The 24,678-nt window shown below is 42.5% G+C and overlaps 1 protein-coding gene across 1 annotated transcript in view; it reads right to left on the reverse strand.

Annotated features, from left to right (window-relative positions):
- robo3 (roundabout, axon guidance receptor, homolog 3 (Drosophila)) overlaps positions 1 to 24,678 on the reverse strand; it is a gene marked incomplete in the record, with an annotated part of 138,740 nt that overhangs the window by 97,475 nt on the left and 16,587 nt on the right. Inside the window, 1 exon segment of the mRNA XM_034232726.1 lies at positions 20,645 to 20,971. Within this exon segment, the coding sequence (XP_034088617.1) occupies positions 20,645 to 20,971 (327 nt within the window).

Here is a 24,678-nt window from a genome sequence, read left to right on the forward strand (position 1 = left end):
AGGCAGATAGGGAAGTCTGCTGGTAAGAGACGGAGACATCCTTCAACTATGAGAGGCCGTCTAGCTCACAACTCATACTTGGTCTTACAAACAATATGTACACCACCAGATTATTTCACACACAGTATCATACCGTCTTTAACGTATTGTCATTCCTTCCTTCATTTACTATCGTACTATCAAAAAATAAATAACTATTCTCTCTCACACACAAAACCAAAATCTCTTCAACGCACCATCATATTCTCGTACACACACCACTATCGTCTTTCACAAACAACTATAATCTAATAGAACATTATAATAGTGTATGTGAAAGAGGATAGTGGTATGTGTGTAATCGGTAAACAATGTATGTAAGACAGAATAATAACCTATATAAGAGGGAATAGTATTTCATCTTAACAACAGTCATAACAATATAACAATAGTCATATATGTAAAACAGAATAGCTTATATAAGAGGTAATAATAGTTCATGTGAATGACTATATAGGTATGTGTATACAACAGAATGATAGGGTGTGTGCATAAGAATAGTTATGAGTGTGAGAGTATGATTGAAAAGGAAGTGAGTTTGATTGTAAAAGGAAGTTGGACTATATTCTCAGTTCCTGATTGGCTCTACGTTTTTCGTCTGACGGACACCGCCCAAGAAAGGCAGTAGACTGCTACTAATTTCCCCTATGCAACCTGAAGAGTAAAAGGGTCAAGTCCGTCAGAAAGCAATGACTGTAAGTGTAAGCCTTACACGTACACTGTAAGGATTAGTAACATGTATTGTGTTTATGTTTTAAATGTTTATTTACATTTGGAGATGTTTAAACTCAATGAGAAAAAGCGTTAGCATTCGCACTAGCATTAGCATACACGCTAGCGTTAGCCATACTAGCCTGTACACATGCTTATTGCACATCTAGTGTAAATAACCCCATTTGTGTTCTGTGAGACTGAAGGGGATGTTGCATTGTTTTTGTTGCTTTCGTTGCAGTTTTATATAATAATAATAATAATGCATTACATTTTTTATTAGAGCGCTTTTACAGGTGCTCAAAGCGCTTTACAAGTACACATTACACATATTAGACATGTAAGAGTCATTACTGCGGACATTACCCACAGGAGCAAATGCGGGTAAAGTGTCTTGCCCAATGACACAACGGCAGTGGCGGCCGAGGCGGGATTCGAACTGGTTCACCAACGCCCCTTGATCTGATGACCAACGCTCTAACCACTGCGCCAAAACCGCCCCTATATACAATTACCCCTATATACGTCTTAAATGTAATTTAGGTTAATTTCCTGTTTTATTTAGATGCTTTTATTTTGAAGGCGAGTTTACACTGTTGAAAGGAAGTTGTTGTTGCTATGGAAACAACATGACTGTGAAAAGAAATATATTTTATAAAGACGGAGAAAGTAAAGAATAAAGTATATGTTTAAATGTTAGCACCCCCCGAAGAGGCACAAGGTTGGTATTTACTATAATATAAAATTGTAGGTTGTGTCCTAATTCGTTTATAAGCTGTTTTGTAGCTTTGCTATTTGTTTACAGTTAACTTTTGGTAGTATGCTTAAGTGATTCTAATACGGATTGAGCCTAAATGTATTTGTTATTTTTGTGTCTGTATAGCTCTTACATTGACTCTGGAGTTTCAATCAATTCTAAATCCTCAGTAAAGTCTATGACCATATTTCGGAAGGATATGCTACAGCTAGCAGTAGCTATATTTACCTTGTTTACACTTAGCGGTCCTAAGTGTTAATCTGTGTAAACTCTGTTAAAAATCAGTTTTTATTAAGAAGTATACAGGCTGCTGATATATGTGTTCTCAGCCTTGGAGAAACTTGACATGTTTTGGGATGTGTCTGAACCTCTCTTTAGTGGTTTAAAGCCCCTGTCACACTGTCCCGACATTAACACCCGATGGACACACGATAAAGGAAATGTTCAAATTCGGCTGTGATCGTAGCAACATCGGCCATTCGTGAGGGCATCTTAAGCCATCGTATGACCGCCGGTGGAGTTTCTCAGGCTCCGGCAGCAACTTCGTGAGCGGCAACTTCGTAAGGCACTCGTGAGGGCATCTTGTCAAGTCGTGTCATCTTCGTGTTGTTATCGGTGCATTCGTCCTCACTCTGATCGGGGTGAATGCCCGATGGCACCGATGATAACAAGATGCCCTAACGATGGCCTTACGAAGGGCAAAATTGACACACGAATTCAACACGAAAATGAACCTTCGCAAGGTCCTTCGGCTATTTTTTGGCATGCCAAAGATTTTGCCACCGCTCACGAAGTTGCTGCCGGAGCCTGAGAAACTCCACCGGCGGTCATACGAAGGCTTAAGATGCCCTCAAGAATGGCCCGATGTTGCTACGATCACAGCCGAATTTGAACATTTCCTTTATCGTGTGTCCATCGGGTTGTTTTATTGCACAACAAAATCATGTAACATATTATGTAAATAACCCAATTTGTGTTCTGTGAAACTGAAAAGGATATAATATATTATTTTGAAGGCGAGTTGACAGGAAGTTGTTGTTGCTATGGAAACAACATTAAGGAGAAAGCTTAATATATTCTACATATAAAGACGGAGAAAGTAAAGAACAAAGTCTGAAAATATCAGTACAGTATCATAGTACTTTAACATAATTGTTTGTGTTACTTTCGTTGCAGTTGTATGTCTTAAATGTAATGTAAATGTTGCCTTTGTGTGTGGTTCGGGGCCATCTTCGTGCGAAATTCACAATTCAATATGTGTGTCCATCGGGTGTACATTTCGGGACAGTGTGACAGGGGCTTAAAGGTAGGGTATGTAAGTTTGAGAAACTGGCTCGAGATACACTTTTTGTTATATTCCATGGAATGCTCTTAACATCCCGATAGCAATGAATATCTGAAGTGCTTTGACAAAAAATCCATAAAAAAAACGTCATCTGTGGAAGCCGTAATACTGTAAAAAGTATGACCAATCATTTTAGCCGGCCCGGCTAAAGTAACTGGATGGCCTACCTGCCTGTCAGCCTTCCATCTGTGCACAAACTTATCTCGTGCCCTCATTGGTCATGTGCGCGTTCGTGTGTGTTGGAGGAGGGGCTCTGTAAGGAAGTGGCAGATTTTTTCCGGCTGTGTATTTTCAAATTCTAGCGCACTCGAGCTGGTTTCTCAAATTTACCTACCCCACCTTTAATAAAACAGATATTTCAACGTGTGCCTACTTTGTTCATATACTGTTGAGGTTCATTTCAGTAGTTGCATGCTATAATGTATTTACAAAGTGTGAAGAGGAGGCAACTTTAGAATAGGGAACCTGTTCAGGTCAATTAGAGTCAAACTACTAGCTTATGAACAAGACTTCACTTTAGAATAGGGAACATGTTCTTAGATATAAATACCTAATTTTGAGTTATTTAGACTTAATTAACACTTATAGTTTCATGTATTGTTACATAAGAATAGATCATATTTGTTAAGTGTTATTATGGGAGAATGACTCTTCGTGTGGTACTACTGCCTTATTAGGCCCATATTGAGCATATTAAGACCAAACAACTTCCTTACTTGCAGTAAATAAGCACCAATTAGAGGGTTATTGAGGAAAAACTCTAAACTAATGGCCTATTACTTGTAGAATATGGTCAAGTGTTTTATAATGACTAATAAAGAGCCAATATACTGCTAATATGCATGTTAATTAACAACTAGTTGATGGTGAATTGGTGTACCTTAATATAAAGTGTTACCAAAAGTTCTTATTGTAGCTCAAATGTAGCTAGCAGTGCTCTGAGCAGCTTCAGGCTTTGTTTTCAAGGCTGTAAACCAGTCATAAGCTCTCAAAAACACAAGCGTTGTCTTTCACATATGCTATCATTCTCTCTCACACACACTACTATACCCTCATACGTACTACAATTCCTCTCTCACATACACTATCGCATGCACACACACACACACACACACACACACACACACACACACACACACACACACACACACACACACACACACACACACACACACACACACACACACACACACACACACAATATATATATATATACATATATATACCCTCATGCATACAGTACTACAATTCCTCTCTCACATACACTATTATTCTTTCTCACACACAAAGTTTTCTAACTTGCATACACTGCTAGAGTATTATATTGTAGTATGATGGTGTCTGTAAGTGGGAATAATAGTGTTTCTAAGAAAGTACTGTTTGGTATGTAAGTAAGTTTGATTTATGGCCCAGACAAAAGTGTGTGAAAGAGAGTACGATTGTGCGTGTAAAAGTGTTTAGCTATATGTATAAAAGAGTTTAATGGTGTACGTGTGAGATTCTGATATTGTTTGTAAGAACAAGTATGAGTTTTGAGCTTAAGACGGCCTCTCATATTCAACCATAGAGCCTCAAGCATCTCACTGAAACGTTGACTTGAATTAAATCTATTATGTCAACCAATTTCACATAACTGTATTAGGTTAGTTGAAAACAATAATATTAAGTGGAACCTTTTACGTACAAGGGGTACGTAGGCTGATTTGCATTCCCTTTTGCTGTTCTGAACCGGCATATTGTATATTCTTAATTGTACATGCAGAGAGGCATCCCTCAGCCATGCATCTCTTTGTTACAAAAGCAATTGGATGCCTCTCTTATGGACACTTATATCATACAAGACATGCTACATCTCTATCTATCTTTCTACTCGAGCCGTATTCATGAAATATTCAAACTGTTTGACAATGCTTAATTCAGCTTGAGTAGCTCCCCACTCCCTGAATAAATGATCAGGTGAACCGTTCGTGCCTGATTGACAGGCTCATAAAAACTGATTCTTCTTTATGCTTAGGCCCTTTGACAAAGAACAATCCGTCATCAAAAACTCACATTTTGAAATTGATTTTAAAGGATACTTTTTGCTTTGGTTGCCTTCAGAAACGGGAGAAAAGAGGAGATGAAATAGCATTTTGAAGGGGAATTTATTTGCCAAAAAAGCCAGTGGACAGATTCCGAGGAAAAAAACTGTACTGCATACTAAGAAGGAAGCAGTGAGAGGAGGGGGGTTCAAACATGCACATCCATACTCGCACTTAATCTGAGCGTAAGTCAGGCAATATGTCCAAAATGCAATAAGGAATAGTAGGTGCTGCGTTCAATTGCAAGTGTGCCATGCACTATGAAAGAGAACCCCCCTTGACACACACACACACACACACACACCACACACACACACACACACACACACACACACACACACACACACACACACACACACACACACACACACACACACACACACACACACACACACACACCACTCACACACACACACACACACACACACACACACACACACACCACACACACACACACACACACACACACACAACACACCACCACACACACACACACACACACACACACACACCACACACACACACACACACACACCACACACACACACACACACACACACACACACACACATTGCATTTAGCTGACGCTTTTATCCAAAGCGACTTACAATAAGTACATTCGACCAGGAAGACACAACCTTGAAGAAAACAGAATCATATAAGTACATCAGGTTTCATAGAGCCAAACATTTCAAGTGCTACTCAACTGGCTTTAGGTAATCCAGTCCTTTATTAGTATAAAAGTGCTTCGTTAATAGTTCTAACGCTCGAAGTGGAGTCGAAAGAGATGAGTTTTCAGTTTGCGCCGGAAGATGTGCAAGCTATCTGCCGTCCTGATGTCAATGGGGAGCTCATTCCACCATCTTGGAGCCAGGACAGCAAGCCCACGTGTTTTCGCCGATGGGAACTTGGGTCCCCCTCGCAGCGAGGGCGCAACGAGTCGTTTGGCTGATACAGAGCGTAGTGCACGCGCTGGGGTGTACGGTTTAACCATGTCCTGGATGTAGGAAGGGCCAGATCCATTCGCAGCATGGTAAGCAAGTACCATTGTCTTGAAGTGGATTCTAGCAGTTACCGGAAGCCAGTGAAGGGAGCGGAGGAGCGGAGTGGTGTGGGAGAATTTAGGAAGGTTGAAGACCAGACGAGCCGCTGCATTCTGGATGAGCTGCAGAGGTCGGATGGCACATGCAGGTAGACCAGCCAGGAGGGAGTTGCAGTAGTCTAGGCGTGAGATGACGAGAGCCTGGACCAGAACCTGAGTCGCTTTCTGAGTCAGCTGGGGACGTATCTTCCTGATGTTGTAAAGCGTGTATCTGTAGCAACGGGTTGTAGCAGCGATGTTTGCAGTGAAGGATAGGTTGTTATCTAGGGTCACACCCAGATTCCTTGCAGTCTGAGTCGGGGAAACAACTGAGGTGCCGATGTTGATTGTCAGGTCAAGAGTTGGACAATCTTTTCCCGGGAGGAAGAGCAGCTCAGTCTTGTCAAGGTTGAGCTTGAGGTGGTGAGCAGACATCCACTGAGAGATGTCAGCTAGACAAGCAGAGATGCGTGCAACGACCTGGGTCTCTGAGCGGGGAAAGGACAGAATTAATTGGGTGTCGTCAGCGTAGTAGTGGTAAGAAAAACCATGCGGGCTAATGACTGATCCGAGCGAGTTTGTGTACAAGGAGAAGAGGAGGGGACCAAGAACAGAGCCCTGAGGGACCCCTGTAGTTAATTGACAAGGGTCGGACTCAGACCCTCTCCAAGTCACACACACACACACACACACACACACACACACACACACACACACACACACACACACACACACACACACACACACACACACACACACACACACACACACACACACACACACACACACACACGGTGTAAAGGGTTAAACAAGGAGAAGTATTACAGGAGTAATGTATGGCCTTGCTAAGGAGACAACAGCAAAAGACTCCCCCTTCTTCCCACCCTCCACCAAGAACACCCACCCCAGGACCCCCCACAACAAAACCATTACAGGGAGGTGGCCGGGCTCCTGAGTGTGGTCAGCTAATAAACCAATTGTCTGGCCCTGAAAAGAGGATTACTTTAATCTAGTAATGGCTGACGTCGTGCTGCCTATAGCGAGGGGTAAGAGGGTCACAGAGAATGGCTGAGCAGCTCATTGTAAGGCGAGCCCCCCTAACCCCCCAACCCGCCTGCCCCCAGCTGCCCTCAGCTGACCCTCCAGCCCAATCAGGCCTACTGTAGTTCACCCATGTGGAAAACCAGAAGTACTCTTTAACTAAACCTCAAGGAGAGGGGGGGGGGTACAGGGCCGCCTATAGAAAATAGGTGCCCCCCACCCCTCCCAACACTCACACACAAGCCATTAATTATAGACCAGTGCAGGATGGGGGCAATGAATACCTTAAAGAATTTCACTCCAACAATGTAAAAGGAAATAAAGCCGTGTTTACTGCGTCATAAAGCCCCGCCTCCTCATTCATTTCAATGGGACGAATGCAAGTACGTAATACAAGTATTATCCAATTCCTAGTAGAATTAATTATATCAAAAGTAACCTTTGATCATTTAGAGGCAGGAGAACTCTGATGTTACTGAAGTCTGCATAGTATTTTAAATCTCCAACACGAGTTTTAGCAACTGTTAAGCCATTTCATTTCCTGGATGTAGCATTAATACATCCTGTAACCTAGTGCCCCACCTCACTTTAATCAAATGTAGTATGTCAACAGATTTCACATAACTGTATTAGGTTAGTTGAAAGCAATCATATTAAGTTAAAAAAAAGTATTGCTTTCAACTAACCTAATACAGTTATTCTGTTGGAAAACAGCCTTTTTTCTTCCAGGTAGACGGCTGAAAGCTAAACACAGAGCAGGAGAACCGACAGGTGCTTGTAAGTCTCTGCAGTTTTTGACCATCTTGTATAAGTGCTGTCAATTATCTTAGCAGTGTATTTTGGTGTTTGCCCACACACACGACACCCCGCCCTGTCGTGTTCTGCATGTGTGCGGTTCCATTGTAATATCGCTGACTCAGACACTGTGCACTTCCTGCCAGTGCCCGAGAGGTGAAGAAGGTGAAGTGTGTATCTGACATCAGCGTCTTCCTGTTCACAGAGAGCTGTCTGTGTGGCAGATGACCCATCAGCTGTCCCTGTCTGCTAACACAGCTTATGGCCGAAGCCCAATCCAGGCCACAGTTCTCCCCGTCATATGTCCACGTTTGTGTCCACATAGCTGTGGGCAGATGGCCGGGGTTTGTATCCTGCCTCGTGCCCAGCACACTTTTTACAAAGCGAGTAGTGTGCCATGCTAATTCATACCCCTGCACTGAGAGGGGAGGAGGTGGCGTGCAACTGGGGGAGGAGAGAGCAACAGTTCCAATTTTCCACCCTGTCAACAAACTCCAAAAATAGATGAATCTTTGAGAAGAAATCCATTTAGCTCCAATTGAATGACTTAAGCCCTCGTTCGCTGACCTTTTATAACTCGTAGGTGGGAGCCCGTCTTAAGAAGAAATGAATCCCGTACAAATACACAGGAGTAGAAATCAATAAGCATTTTCCACAGCTGTTTGCCCTCGTACTAACCATGTGCAGACAGGTCAAATATACTTAAATATCCCTGAAATACCTTTTTGACCACAAAGACAAGTATTATTTTGAACCATAGCTAACTGCTTCCTTCAAAAGAAAAGTTCTTCAGGTTAGTTTGAATGGAGAGACGGCCTTTTAGACATGCCTACGCTGTGGAATTGGATAGGTGAGCCTAGAGAAACTGTGACTGAGTGAACAACAATGCTCATACTAACAATGCAGACATGCAATCTGAACTGATCAACGAGCTCTCATTGCTCAAGACCATGCTCATGATAGGACATCAAACAGTGAACAACACAAAAGTGAAGAGAATAACCCCCTTATTCATATTCAGAAGGGGAACCATGGAAATGAACAAAATGCACAATTTAACATTTACCAGTCGATGGACAGACACTCATATTAATGCATCAGAATGTGTGGCCAACTGACTGGAATTATATGTCTAATGACTTCATTTGTTTTCAATTAAGTTGAATTACTGTAAGTTCAATGATTACACTAAATTGTCTTGCAACTACATGAAAAACATTGACATGTCCAGTTACTGCAGACAAAGTCCTACAGCTGGAAACTCAGCTGTCCTTTGGATAGGATAAACTCATCAATAACCACAATCTGTGGGTCAATAAACACAATGATTTTCCCAACATCTCCACTGATTGGTTCATCAACTGCAATGTGCTCCAAAGGCCCAACACAATTATGTGTATTCTTAGAAGGCTCAATTTGGTGATTTAAGCTTTATTATCACTCAGTTTGTTGCTGCCTAATAACAAGGCGACCCGACACTTCTCCTTGTGTTTCCTAAGTCCTCCCTGTTTATCCGCTCTTTGAAGATGCTCTGAGTGGGTTCCACTGATTTTCTTTGAAGCGTGTATTGATTGTGTTGGTTGTCCGTCATTAATGACGCCTGAAACTCCCCAGATGTGTCCTACTCCTCGTTTAATTGTGATGAATTGATGCATTTCTTTTAAACTCCGCCCTCTGCTAATGTGTCCTATACTCATGCCCAAAGCGGATGTTATTTGCGTTTGTTATTTAGTCTATTTACTTGTTGCATCTCATCACATTAATGTTGCCTTTTTGTTTCATTGTTTTACTCTGCTGATTCAGAACGGACTGTCTGTTATCATGATTCCCCTACGGCCGGATTCTGACATGAACAACACATTAACAAACTATCAGCCTCACTATCAGTCTGGGTTTAAATGCTGTCAATGTGCACCGCATATCCTGGCTGACCAATCAACTGCAATCTACCACATGCAAGTACACATATCATGTGAACGACCTTGTAGCATGAGCTGACAAACATTGGACTATTATGAAGGAAACAATATAGGTAACATTTTCCTCTTATTTATTTCATTTGTTTTTTTTAATATCCATTTATTTCTGGGATGTCTTATTGTTCTTCTTCTTTTAGGTTAGAGAACATTTCCTCATCTCCTTTTCACAGCCCACAGATTGTATGTTCAACACCGTAAATTAACGGAAACAACAAACTAACAAAAATACTTTAATATCATAAAATGCTTTAATATAATATAATACAAGTTAAAGATTCATAATAATGACTGGACCCAAATTAAGTCCATAAAACCCCTTCAAGGATGAAATATCGTGGTGGTGTTCCTGTAACACAAGCACTGACGCTCCAAAAGAATCAACAATCAGACAAAACAAATAATAGTGAATGTGATATATTTACAGTTCTGTAATCATCTGACTGGACTTCCTGGTGTGTTTCTATTTCTCTCAGCACCTTGAACCTCTGTGTGTGAAACATGCTTTATAAATCAAACTGCCTCTTAATCCGTACCCTGAAGCAACACACTGACACCACACAGCTCATTGTGTCGCTTTGCCAGAGGCTGTTGTTGGCCTCAATGAGCTCAGCGGGGGGGCATTTGCATCCTGTAAGACCATGACTAATGACTCTTAATTAATTACAATCTTAATCAAGATACTTGAGCAAAAATCATACATATTGCATCCACACTTAATGTATTCAGTGGAGTTTTGTCAATGCCCCCCCTGTATCGCTTGTATGAGGGTAGCCACAGTAGGTTCACACATAAATGGGATGCAGCCGAGGAAACTACCAATAAGAAAGGTCATTTAGCGGGGGCCGGTGCGCACTACGAGATAATGGGCTGTCAGTGGACCACAACAGTTGGAGCAAGGGGTTCAATTTTCTCTGCGGCCCCTGTGGCCCCTGTTGCTACACTGTCGTTAAGGGGGGAGGAGGTTAAAGCTCTTCCTCACACCACCTGTTGTCAACGCCTCCCCTCCAGCCCCAACCCCTCATCCTTCTGCTTTTGTCTTGCTGACCCTTTAACACACACACACACACACACACACACACCACACACACACACACACACACACACACACACACACACACACACACACACACACAACCCACACCACACACACAACACTACACACACCACACACACACACACACACACACACACACACACACACAACAACACACACACACACACACACACACACACACACACACACACACACACACACACACACACACACACACACACACACACCACGCACACACACACACACACACACACAGTCACACTGGCCCCCTCCCCTTTACTAAGGTCTAATTAATTCATGGCTATCCTCTGGAGGAGGGTTTGGTTGGTGTGTCTGGCTCAATGACGAGCAGACGGAGGGCCGTGCAGAGGGGGTTAAGCAGGGGCCCCCTTGGCCTCACTCCGGCCATCTGATCCCCCTTCCTTTAAGAACAGGACGGCCATCGCCTCCCGACCTCCCACACGGATGAGAGCTGCAATCGTATTAGTGAAGCATGAACACACCCTCAACTCATCGTCACAAACACAGGGGCGGTGGTGTTATCGGAGACACCATCAGAGTGAGAGGTGATGGTGTACTGTCTCACTCCCTCTGGGCTCACTGTGCTGAATACAGATCCACACACTGATTCATGTTAGTATGGATATGATGCAGCAGAGGATTCACACCCTGACGTCCAGGCTGCTATAACAGTAACAGTGCTGTCCTGACAAATGGGTCTGAGAGGACAAAGTGTTTCAGACAGCTGGAGGGAAACATTGTCCTGCTCCTCTGGGTGCAGAGGAGATTATGCGAGGGCTGAATGTGAAACTCATAACAGCGGGATGTGTGTCTATAACGACGTATCCAAAAAATATCATTATGTTATCGTCTTGTCATTGTTTTAGCAATGACAGTCTTGAGTCAAATACATAACCAGCATTACCTCCATGCTAGAACTAATATAGGTAAAGTTATTGTACAACAATTACAATACAAATATACTTATATGCTGATGAACATAAAACTGAAGATTTCAATTTCGGGCAACATCGCAGGTCAATAGCCTCTCATTCTTCTAAAATGTGCCCACTAGACTCTGAAAGAGCTGCTCCTTAAAATGCTCAAAAGTCATACAGATACAATCAGCTACCCTGTAATAGCTGAAGAGATAATATCAGCACATTTAAAGTAGGGAAACAGATCAAATAAGCTTATTCAGAATAAGTTTAAAGACAACAAATGGTTATATAGTCTATGCAATTAGGAGTCATTGCGTCTTGGGGGGAAGGCACAATAAATACAATTTAAACCATGATATGGCAATAAAGTACATTTGTTTAAAAACATTGAGATGGGGAATAAGGCAGCACTGACTGACACTGCTGTCAAGTGTGTACAGACAGTCAGCAGGTATTGTACAGACATGTAGACATCATGCATTGAGCAGGACAGCATGCAGCACGGAGCTCCAATCACTGCCATATGTCTGCAGAGCTGTGGGTTAATAACAGGAGCAGAGGGCAGCTCCACGAGAGCACGGACAGCAGAGGGAACGAGCGGGGGGGGGGGGGTTGACGGTATGCATTATCTCTCTCATCACAGACATCCACCTCTCTCCTACTATAACTCTTTCCTTCACCAGCACCCCCAAATCCTTTTGCCATTTCCAAATCCATAAAACCCTGAAATTCATTTCTCTGCACAGGGTTCACACTGATCCAAAAACTGTGTGTGTGTGTGTGTGTGTGTGTGTGTGTGTGTGTGTGTGTGTGTGTGTGTGTGTGTGTGTGTGTGTGTGTGTGTGTGTGTGTGTGTGTGTGTGTGTGTGTGTGTGTGTGTGTGGACACAAAAAAGAGAAGGAAGATCCAAGTGGTGACAGTACGTTTCAGCTGTTTCTCCCAAACTGGTGTCTAGGATTACTCTGGGTGAGAAAGTCGCCCAGACTACTGTTACAAATACCTAAGGATAAGGATGTACACACACACACACACACACACACACACACACACACACACACACACACACACACACACACACACACACACACACACACACACACACACACACACACACACACACACACACACACACACACACACACACACACACCACACACACACACACACCACACACACACACACACACACACACACACAACACACACACACACACACACACACACACACACACACACACACACACACATATAGAGAGGAAGACAGGAGTTTCATCACATCTTCACCTGTTTATCCCCCACACTCCACAAGACAGCTGCCATCTTAACCCTTGCAGGCGTGACCTCCAAGCAACCTTTGAAAGAGGAGTTGGGGTTGGACCTAAAACCCTGAGAGGTTACTACCCCAGTCAGCTTTATTTGAAATGCATCTGACTCCACCCCAGCACCTTATAAAAAGCCCCCCCCCCCCCCCCCCCGTTAGTGTGCATATTCATGAGCCATAAAGCAGGCGGCAGAGACGTAGCAGGCATAATAAAAACGTATAAAACACTGAAAGGAGAATCCGCCGGGAGCTGGGGCGAGTCGCTCTGATGTCAGATCCCCACCCAGGGGTGTCTGCCTGTTAGCTCTATTGTGCCTCACTGACTTTTATGCCACTGACATGAATTGGCCTCTGCTCCTGGCACATCACTTTGTAGGGCGCATTTTCAGGATCAAAGAGCCTCTGTTAATGCGTGAAATAGGATAGGATTGGGATGTTAAACACACATTCTGGAAGGAAATATTCAGTAAAGTGATGTTGGATCTGTTCGTAATGCAAGATAATGGAACTTACAGGTTGAAAAAAGGATAATAATAAAATAATAATATATTCATTTTATATAGCGCTTTTCTGGACCCAAAGACGCTTATGATGTGAAGGAGTATATCTGGATGACAGCTACACTAACAGCACACATACATAGCATGTATGTGACTTCTTTTGATCCTACATTTGAGACTGATATTTTACTGCTTTTCATGTTTAACAATGTTTGTTTCAAAATGAATGACTGTAGTCCGCCAGTTACATCACAGCTCTACCTCCTGCAGTTTGAAAAGACTCCATTTAATATTCATGTCATTAATAATTAGTGGAAACTGTTACCAGAACATACCCTCATACGTTATTAAGTACCTAATTGTCAGTTTGAATACTTTCATGAACTATAAACCTTGTTCTTTTTTTATATAGTATGCAGTACGCAAGTATTATATAAGCATATGCAAGTACAGTATTAAAACACATTCAGATTGTATAACTAGCTGTGTGATAATGGTATGATTGTTAAGAAAACATTGACCCATCAAATAGTTTCCAAATACAGTTAATACGTGCGCCTATTCCGAAAGGGACACATTATTTTGGGATAAATTACACTTCCTATTTTAAATCCCGACTAAAAACGCACCTGTTTGCCGCTGCTTTGAATTGAGCTGCCCATACTCACACTACAGTATGCCTTTTCAGTCATGTATTCTGTACTGTACCTGCTGTGTTTATTTATTTCATTACCTTTGCTTATTATGCCTGTTTTTAAATGCCTTTTTAATAATGTATTTGTGCTGTATTTGTTCTTAAATGTTGTTTGCTTTTTATCTGTAAAGCACTTTGCCACGTGCTGAAAAGTGCGATATAAATCAAATTGCCTTGCCTTGCCTAATTTCACATTCTAGCACAGTTTATTGCTCTTATACCTTGATTGTTGTCAACTACGATGCTCAACAGCTCGCTTAACGGAACTTTGACGCTGGTATCAGTTTTGTTTACCACCAATCACGGGAGTATTGTTTATAGAAAGTATTGAGTTATATTTCTAGCGCTACCTAACATCCATGAAGGCAACATGACAGAGGGAGGCCTGTCACTCAGGATGTCAAACTACTCTTTGCTAAGCCCCGCCCCCCCCCAAGCAACATCAGGGCCAAAAGTCTGAAAGAGAAAAAAAAAAGATCTGAAGGTGAAAAACGATCTGAAGGTGAAAAAGATCTGAAGGTGAAAACGATCTGAAGGTGAAAACGATCTGAAGGTGAAAACGATCTGAAGGTGAAAACGATCTGAAGGTGAAAACGATCTGAAGGTGAAAACGATCTGAAGGTGAAAACGATCTGAATGTGAAAACGATCTGAAGGTGAAAACGATCTGAAGGTGAAAACGATCTGAAGGTGAAAACGATCTGAAGGTGAAAACGATCTGAAGGTGAAAACGATCTGAAGGTGAAAACGATCTGAAGGTGAAAACGATCTGAAGGTGAAAACGATCTGAAGGTGAAAAGCAATGTGAAAAAAATAAGGATTCAAATATCAAAATATGTATAAAAGTGAAAATTAATATTTTATTCCAAAAAAATTGCTGAACTGAATCAAAAATAATATTCAACCTGAAAAATGATTTCAAAATACTTATTTTTATTTTGAATACATCATTGTATTTTTCAAAGTTCAGGATAAAAACTTGAACTTTCAAATAAATTGTATTTTTTTGAATGATCAAAACTTATGACCTTGAAATAGCTCCATATGCTCCACATTATAAACATCTCCATTATCTCTGGCTCCGTCCCATCATTTTTTAAGCAGCCCCTTCTCAAAAAACCCAATCTAGATCCCTCCCTCCTGAATAATTACAGGCCCATCTCAAAGCTCCCATTTGTGTCAAAAGTTTTAGAAAAAGTTGTTGCTAATCAACTCAATACATTTCTGAATGACAATAAAATCCATGACAAATTCCAATCAGGTTTCAGAAAACACCACTCCACGGGTTGCTCTCCTCAGGGTCTCCAATGACCTCATGATGGCATCGGATGCAGGCGATTGCATGGTTCTGGTGTTGTTGGACCTGAGTGCAGCGTTTGACACAATGGACCACGCCATCATGCTAGATAGACTCAGGGAGTGGGTAGGCATCTCAGGGTCTGCCCTCCAGTGGTTTGCCTCGTACCTCAGTGGGAGAAGTTTCTCCGTGGCGGTGGGCCCGTTCTCATCACATAGCACTCCCCTATCCTGTGGCCTGCCCCAGGGTTCTGTTTTAGCCCCCCTTCTTTTTGCCCTGTACATGCTCCCATTAAGCCGCTTAATTAGCCAATTTGAGGGTGTCTCGTATCACTGCTACGCAGATGATATCCAGATATACTTCTCCTTCAAACCTGTCAAAATGTCTGTCTGCAATTGAGGAGTGGATGTCAAGCAACTTCCTACAGCTCAATGCATCGAAAACGGAAGTCTTGATCTTAGCGGCTGATAACATCGCCTCTAAGGTAGCAAGTTACCTGGGTTCATTCAGTGGTAACATAAGGGCAAACATCAAAAACCTTGGTGTAATTTTCGATCAGTCTATGCTACTAGAGACAAACACATAAAACTTCTGACCCGTACCTGTTTTTTCCATCTCAGGAACATTGCCAAGCTCAGGGGGGTTCTAGCTAAAGCAGAACTGGAGATGGCTATCCATGCCTTTATTTCATCCCGGCTTGATTACTGTAATGCTCTGTTCTCCTGCCTCAACAAAACATCGATAAACCGGTTACAACAGGTCCAAAATGCTGCAGCCAGATTACTCACTCGGTCCAAAAAAACATGCCACATCACTCCGATTCTTTCTGCCCTGCACTGGCTCCCTGTCCATCTCAGAACCCAATTCAAAGTACTGGTCTTCACATATAGAGCTGTCCATGGCCAAGCCCCAGCCTACATCAATGACCTGATCCACCCTCACATCACAACCCGGGCCCTGAGGTCCTCTGAGCAAGGCCTCCTAAGGGTGCCCCGAACCAGGCTAAAGACTAAGGGGGACCGTGCCTTTGAGGCGGTGGCCCCAAGGCTTTGGAACAAACTCCCCCAGATAATAAAAACCTCTGCCTCAATAGAGATTTTTAAGGGGCAGTTAAAGACCCACCTCTTCCGACAGGCCTTTGGGTTGTCGGAGGAGGTGAGTTAGTAGCTGTCTTTTATTGGTGTTTTATCCTATGTATTACCTGCTGCTGTTTTATGCCTTTTATTCTACATGTTATAGTTGTACTTTGAATTGTGTCCTGTGTACTGTACTGTAAAGCACTTTGTACATCCGTGTTGAGAAGGGTGCTATATAAAGTTTCACTTACTTACTTACTGTGACGGCGTTCAGGGTGGAGAAAGTGTACGTTTTTTACATATGTTTTTGTCAGTGAGAAATCAAACATTTTGCAGACACATTTAAAGCTAAAGGGGTTTGATCTTCAAAAGATAGATTTCAAAGTTAAAACTGCAATTTTAAACTACAGCTACAAGATGGAATGTGTAGTGAAGCATTAGTTCGACCTCTAAAGTCTCGCTAATCAACTCCTGCTTCAATCCTACATGCTAGACAAGCTGTCTTCAGCAAAAGATATCTGTGCCCCGTTATTCCATGTACGAAGAGATTAACATATGACACAACAACATAAGCCACTTCCAGACAAACTCCTGTCAGGTGCATTGGTCAGCACACAAACTCTGCCAGTTCCTCCATACTGCAGCGCAGTGGCCTCCGCCCCCCCGCCTGCCTCTCAGCCTGCAGCAGATGGACTGTAAGGGGTTAAACCTCCTGAACCTTCCACCCTTCCCACTGTGTTGGCTCCCACCCTGATTCCAAATATACACACTCACTCACACTCCTCCCAGTGTGCCCTCAGTGCTTCCAAGGCACAGACTGGGCAGATAAGAGTGCCACAGAGAGCCTGCTGCCACGCTGAGGCCCCTCTGCTCCGGGCGGGCCCCTGTGCCTGTGGACTTATCTCCGGCCCCATTGGTACCATGCAGGGGGGGTTGGCAGGAGCCGGGACTTGCTTGGCTTTGGCACTGGCCAGTGTTTGTTCTATGTAACCTCTTGCTTTCTCCGGAGGCACACTGAAAATGTGGTTAGTTGAAAGCAATAATATTAAGTTGAACCTCATTTTTTTTAAATTTAAACTTAATATTATTACTTTCAGTTTCAGTGTTAGTGGAATGGTGTTTCTTTGCAGACAGACACTCCTGTAAAACACACACTTGCAGTTTCTTCTCCACCACAGTGGATAAGGGATTCCTATCTGTCAGAACAACTGCTGTGCACAAAATGGTCCCTTTGCGAGTGTGTGTTTGCAGACAGCTGCAGAGAGTGTCTCTTCCCGAAGGAGCAGGAGCAGAGAGGAAAAGCAACAGAAAGCTTGCTCTACAGAAAACAGATGAAGTGATCAGCTGTGAGGCCGTGCAGACTGCATGACACTGCTACTACACCAACAGGCTCAGAACACACAGGAAAACACTTCCACCGCAAAGAAAACTGCTGCACAACACAAAAAGGAGTGCAGTGGAGAAACACATTAGGGATACTTCATGGGGAGTTTTCTACTTAATTCCTTTATTTTTAAAGTGATTCACAAGACCTCTGCTATACTACCTGCTATACGGCTTATATCAGTTATATCACTAATATCCAGCAGCTTCTGATGCCAGCACCTAAACAGAGCTATGGCAAGGTGGGGGGGGGGGGGGGATTCAGATGGATTATTAAATGAAGGGCTGCAGCATTTCAGGGAAATATGATGCCGGCTGTAAGGTGTTTGATTCTGGAGTTTCACACATTTTTATTTGGAGTGGAGTTTCTTTTACCGCTTTCAGCGGGTTTGAGTTATTCTCTATTTTTAAATATTAGATTCAATCGCGAGAGGCAAGATTCAGGGGTTAGAGGAATTATTTAAAACTTCACTGGTGTCTCTGCAAAAACCGCTAAAAGCATGCCGTTTAAAGTTATTTTGTTTAGGTTGTATAAGGATAACAAAGGCACGTTTTCTTTCTGTGAGAAGGCTGTCAATATCACATAATGATCAGTACATTCAATCAATGTCAATGATATCTGTCATTCACTAGTTTTCTATTGGGAAAGAAGTCAGAAGTGAAATTTTTAACAGCAATAAATAAATAAACTCATCTTTATATTTTAATTCATACAAACTGTCTCCATTTATTAATTACCTGCTGCTGTCAAAACAAAGCTAGAGGATACTTTATGGTTCTTTTCTAACATTAAAGCTTGAGATGGCCCTATCTGCATTTCATTAAAGTGCTGCTGATCAAAAGCAGCTTTGTTATGCAGAGAAAAAAATACAAAATGTCCGTTGGACAGCCATCTGATAGGAGCTTGTTGTATTTTAAGTAAGTAACATCTGCTCCAGAGAAGCTGCCAGCTAACTGTGGCCTTTCCTTCCCCTCCCTGAAGAAGATTTGTTTTAGCCTTCCTGTCCAGTGGCGACAACTCTTATCTGTTTAGAGGAGCTCGCTGTCTTCCCATAGAAACAGACCTGGTTCAGAGGCCGGTTCAGAGGATGGTTCAGAGGCCGGTTCAGAGGATGGATCAGAGGATGGTTCAGAGGCCGGTTCTGAGGCCGGTTCAGAGGATGGTTCAGAGGCCGGTTCAGAGGATGGATCAGAGGATGGTTCAGAGGCCGGTTCTGAGGCCGGTTTAGAGGCCGGTTCAGAGGATGGATCAGAGGATGGTTCAGAGGCCGGTTCAGAGGCCGGTTCTGAGGCCGGTTCAGAGGCCGGTTCAGAGGATGGTTCAGAGGCCGGTTCAGAGGCCGGTTCAGAGGACGGTTCAGAGGCCGGTTCAGAGGACGGTTCAGAGGACGGTTCAGAGGCCGGTTCAGAGGACGGTTCAGAGGACGGTTCAGAGGCCGGTTCAGAGGATGGATCAGAGGATGGTTCAGAGGCCGGTTCTGAGGCCGGTTCAGAGGCCGGTTCAGAGGATGGTTCAGAGGCCGGTTCAGAGGATGGTTCAGAGGCCGGTTCAGAGGACGGTTCAGAGGATGGTTCAGAGGCCGGTTCTGAGGCTGGGGAGGATGTTGGGGAGGAGATAGGATGAAGTGTTGGAGGCCGGAGAGGAGGGTGGGGGGTGGATCTCAAGTGCAAGTTCCCAGGAGATCTGACACCAGGGTCAGGGCTGGTGTCTGAAGTTAACTCAGCCGAGTAAAAATGATAAGAGAGAGTCCTTTGAAGCCGCTCCTGCACTCTCACAGTATTACTCTTGAAATCAATCTGTGATTTTATTTGGTTAATATTACTGGAATTACATAAGACTAACCTAATCTAGGTCAAATGTCTTGCCTATACACAGACTTGTAATACATTACATGTTACTTGTTAGACGCTTTTATCCAAAGCGACTTACATACTCAGTACACAGGAGCAATTTGGGGTGAATTTTCTCAGGGACACAACGACATGCTGACTGCAGTGGGGTTTGAACCTGTGCTCCCCTGATCTGAACACCAACGCACTAGGCCACTGCGCCACACGCCTGTATTCCACTACACAGGGATGTCACTAGCCCACATTAACTTCATAATAACTGTCTGCATGTTTTTGATAAGATTAGAAAATGGCTCTATATTATCTATTTCATTGTTTGTTTGTTCATGACGTTATCATTTTTCTTCACCCATCATAATGTATCTCAATGGAACCTCAGTTCGGCAACATTAGCTATGAGCTCAGTTATTTAGCCAAGCCACCGGTGGCTAAGTAACCAGCGCTCCTTTTGCCAATTTCAATATGAATATATAATCTAGCATTTTAGGGGGGAAAAAATCCCCCTGGCGAGAATTTAGCTCATCCCAAACACATTATCTATTATCCCCGGGACAACAGGATGCCATTATTCATGAGCTTTCAGTACCTGAGGCACTGTAGGGGAAAGAAAGTGCTACCAACGTGCCACCAGAGTGTGGAATATCATGACACCTACACACAGTTCCTTTTTGTTCCGTGTGTGTGAGGTTCTCTGACTTACTTGCCACCTCCAGCGATGCGTTGCGACTGACCGCCTCTCCCAGGTAGTTTCGAGCCACACAAACATAGAGACCTTCATCAGGTTTGCTCCGCCTCCCGTGAACAATTCTCAGGAAGAAGAGGGAGCCGCTGGGTAAGAGCATCCGGTGGGATCGAGGGTCCTCTCGATCCGTCTCCACGCGCTCGCCATCTTTGTACCATTCCACCATTGGAGTGGGCCGGCCCTCCGCCTTACAGTTGAGGGTGGCCGGCTCACCCTTAGACACGATGAGATCAGACGGGTGTTCCACAATCCGGGGAGCGGCATCTTCTAACCTGGGGCGGGATCCTGGAGGTAAGAGAAAAGAGAAAGGGTTCAACTTGAGTTCCTCCAAATGTCAGCACCTCAGTGAGCATTCTTTGTTTTGATGGTGCAAATCAAGTAGCAACCCCCTGAGTCTGAAGAGAGAATATAATGCAGAAGTCCCTAAAACCAGCTCTCTCTCTAATGATCAGCAGTGGGCGAGTTTATGAGACAATTACCTTACTTCTCACTTGATTTGTTGCTTCAGTAAACATGTTCTTAAGAAGTGAATGTTCTGAAGGGCTAGGTTAAAGTATTCTTTAATCTGCCACCACAGCATTGCTCATTAAATGTGCAGCTTTCAGTTGTACTAAAAGACACTCTAAGAACAAGCTCTGTTTGTTGTTTGTTTTAGAAAGTACTTTGTGTCAGCCAAGCAGGTCATGTTTCTAACGTTTGGCAAACCAAGATGGCAAAAAAAGAATACTGGCCAGATTTTTATTTATAATTACCCTTTTGGAGCACATAAGACAAATGATGTTTCACTTCAATGAACATTGGCAGAAAGGGCTTTTGAGCTGCATTAATGTTGTGTCGGAATAATCGGAAACATGTTTTCCTGGTTTATAAAAGGTGCCAACTAAAAAGCCAAACTCTAGTCTTCAAAACATGAATTGACAAACCAAATGGGTGATGTCACAGTAACTATTTAAACTTCTTATATAGAGTCTATGGTACAAACATGTTACAGAATATGGCTGTTTATATGTCAGCAACAGGACTGACAGTTGAGGTTGTACCAACTTATCTCCAAACCAAAGCCACAACAGATTGAAAAGGACATACATTCAGGTTGTTCACAGATGCTACGCTGGATATAAAAAGTGTGGTTGCACTGGCGTAGGAAGAATAAGGTAAACCTATTTTCTGTATTTGTATACATTTTAGCCAAAGCACATAAGAGCACACTTGGTGTGTGAACAGCCTCAGAAAAACACACACTTTTATTGCAGAAACATGGCAGTGGGAAGCAAGCGTGTAATGTAATTACCTAACAGTTATATTAAAATATAAATCAAGAGGACGTGTGAAATGACATGCTCTAGATTCTGCATCTATTGAAAACAAAACCCAATTCTCCCGCAGTAGAGGGGAAGCAGGAGGGGAATAAACAGGGAGGAACTGTGCTATTCATACGCTCATGGGAAGGTAGGTTGACTGAAATACTGAAATATTAAAATACCAAAATATACAACCAACCCCAATACAAACTTTTTTTGAAAAAGCTTAAAACATTCAAAGTGTTTTTTTGTATGTAAGTCATTTGCAAAGCTCTGTGAGGTTTCTTATTTATAATAATCAAAGTAAATGCTGTTTCCTTTCAGTGTTTATGCACTTTGCAGACTCTCTCGCTTTTTCTTAGTAACTAAATGAAGAACTAGATAGATGCAGATATAGATGCAGGCGATGTTATTCCCACAGGTTTTTGCAAGCTTTGAAATTGCTTTTTGTTGCCCTCTGTCTTTCTTTTTCATACATCATTTTTCGTTGTTTTCAAATTGAATTTATTGAAATATCCAATATCAACGTAAGAGCTTGTGCCTCTTCGGGGGGTGCTAACACTTAACCATAAACGTTATCGTTTACTTTCTCCGTCTTTATATGTAGATATTACTTTTCTCCGTTAATCTCCGTCACGTTGTTTCCATAGCAACAACAACTTCCTGTCAACAGCGCTAACTTTCAAAATAAAAGCATGTCCATAAAAAATAGGAAGCCAAGCCAAATTACACTTGATACATGCTGCAACGAAAGTAACAAACACAATATCCTTTTCAATTTCAAAGAACACAAATTGGGTTGTATACATTAACAAATAACTATAAAACAACAATACTGTAGAATAACAACACGAATGCCGTGAATAAAACCGAAATACACGTGATGAAGCGGTTGTAGCCCCCTTGCCAGCGATTCTCTCTCTAGTTTAGCATACTCAGCCCGACTCAGCCTGGTTGTTGGACCGCTAAGAACCTTGATTTTATGGGGCCAGAAAAACTGTGAAATAGTTAACAAAAGTAACAAAATTACTTGTTGTTATTCTTGTACATTGACTGTCAAAATGCTGCTGTGACAAAACAATTTCCAAACTTTGGATAAAGAAAGTATAGATCTATTTATCTATAAGGTTGTGATGGTCAGGGGTCCACTGACATGTTTGGTTATCTATTCTATAACATCACTTTGGCTTAAGGCTACATTTTGAAACAAAAAACACAGAGGACAAAAAAGAAGATGAATCCATAGGAATAAATGAGACTGAATATTTGCCCTCAAACTGACACATCCTGCATGAGGTTTAGGGAATTAAGATGGAGCTAGTTCCTGTGGCTGATGGAATATAGAGTGCCGTCTGATTGCCCTGCTCTCACTGCAATTACTTTCACCGAGATAGAGAAATAGGAAGTTTTGAAAAACGGAGGAAATGGTTTTGAGGCTTTGATGTTGCTCTTAGCAAGAATCAAATTGCAGCTGGTTAATGTCTGAAATCTACTTCCAGCAGCAGAATGTTTAAATATACCATTTAGGTTATATTCCACTGACATAGGAAAAAAAACATTCCTTTCTTTGTCTCGTCTTTTTTTCTTAACTAGACATTAACAGTATATTAGCTGTATGTGTTGAATGGGAGGCATCATGAGGTCAAACAGCTGAATTGTTTAAAAACGTAACAATTAAACTGAACATCTTCTATACTGTCTGTGACATTGATTTTGCGTGGGCTGCGGGTTCATCAACAATAGTTTTGATTATTTCTAATACTTTAGTCTGCTGACTATTAGAATATGCGTACAATATCCTATATTTGATGTGCTACTACATTTATTCTCATGATGAATGATTCATAAGAATGGAAGTGGTTGTAGTTAAAGTGGTCGGGTGAGTCTTCATGGATGTACAGTAGGTTAACTACTTTCAATGTAACCTGTGCTAAAACACAACATTTTCTGTGATGTTTTTTTATTTGTATTCTATAATCCATGATTACAGCATTGGACATTGGGTGTGCTAAATGTCTCTTTTTTTTTAACAAGGTAACGACCCGTAGGAATAAACATCTTAATATAGCCATAATCTTGCAACAGCTTCTACTGTTGTGTTTCCGAGCAATAACTATGGACTGTTCATCTAATAGCTTTAAGGTATCATATATCATGGCTGGAATGAGTGTGTGTGGTTGGGAGGGTTTGGGGGGGGGGGGGGGGGGGGGGGGGGGGGGGGGGGGGGGGGGGGGGGGGGGTGGGGTCAGCAGGTCAGAGTAATTAAGAGCTATCCCATAAATGTTACAGTACAGGCTGGTTGGAACAAGCCATGTGGAAATGTAAAGTGAAGGTTTTTAAAGAGTTAGAGACCACAGCGTTTACTGAGCTAAACGTCACACTGAGCTACAGATGATACGCCTCGTCTGAGGACCGGCTGAAAGCATCTCTCCGCTACCCTCTACAGTGCTTCCTGCTCTGGGACGTCATACACAGCTCAGCCTGGGGAAACAGAAAAATAATAACTGTGACTGAATCGAGATGATTTTGAGAGTCTTTAGAATCCACGCTGTAATGATAGTGATCGTGCTGCAGGCTGTACATTAGTGTGACAGTGGAGGAGCAGATCTGCCAGTTGATAGAGACTGACTGCACTCAGGGACATTTACATTTCTGAAGTTCAAGAATTCCCCAGCTATAGCTCACAGTGAG

This window comes from Gymnodraco acuticeps, unplaced genomic scaffold (assembly GCF_902827175.1).
Source record: "Gymnodraco acuticeps unplaced genomic scaffold, fGymAcu1.1, whole genome shotgun sequence".
Taxonomy (NCBI): Eukaryota; Metazoa; Chordata; class Actinopteri; order Perciformes; family Bathydraconidae; genus Gymnodraco; species Gymnodraco acuticeps.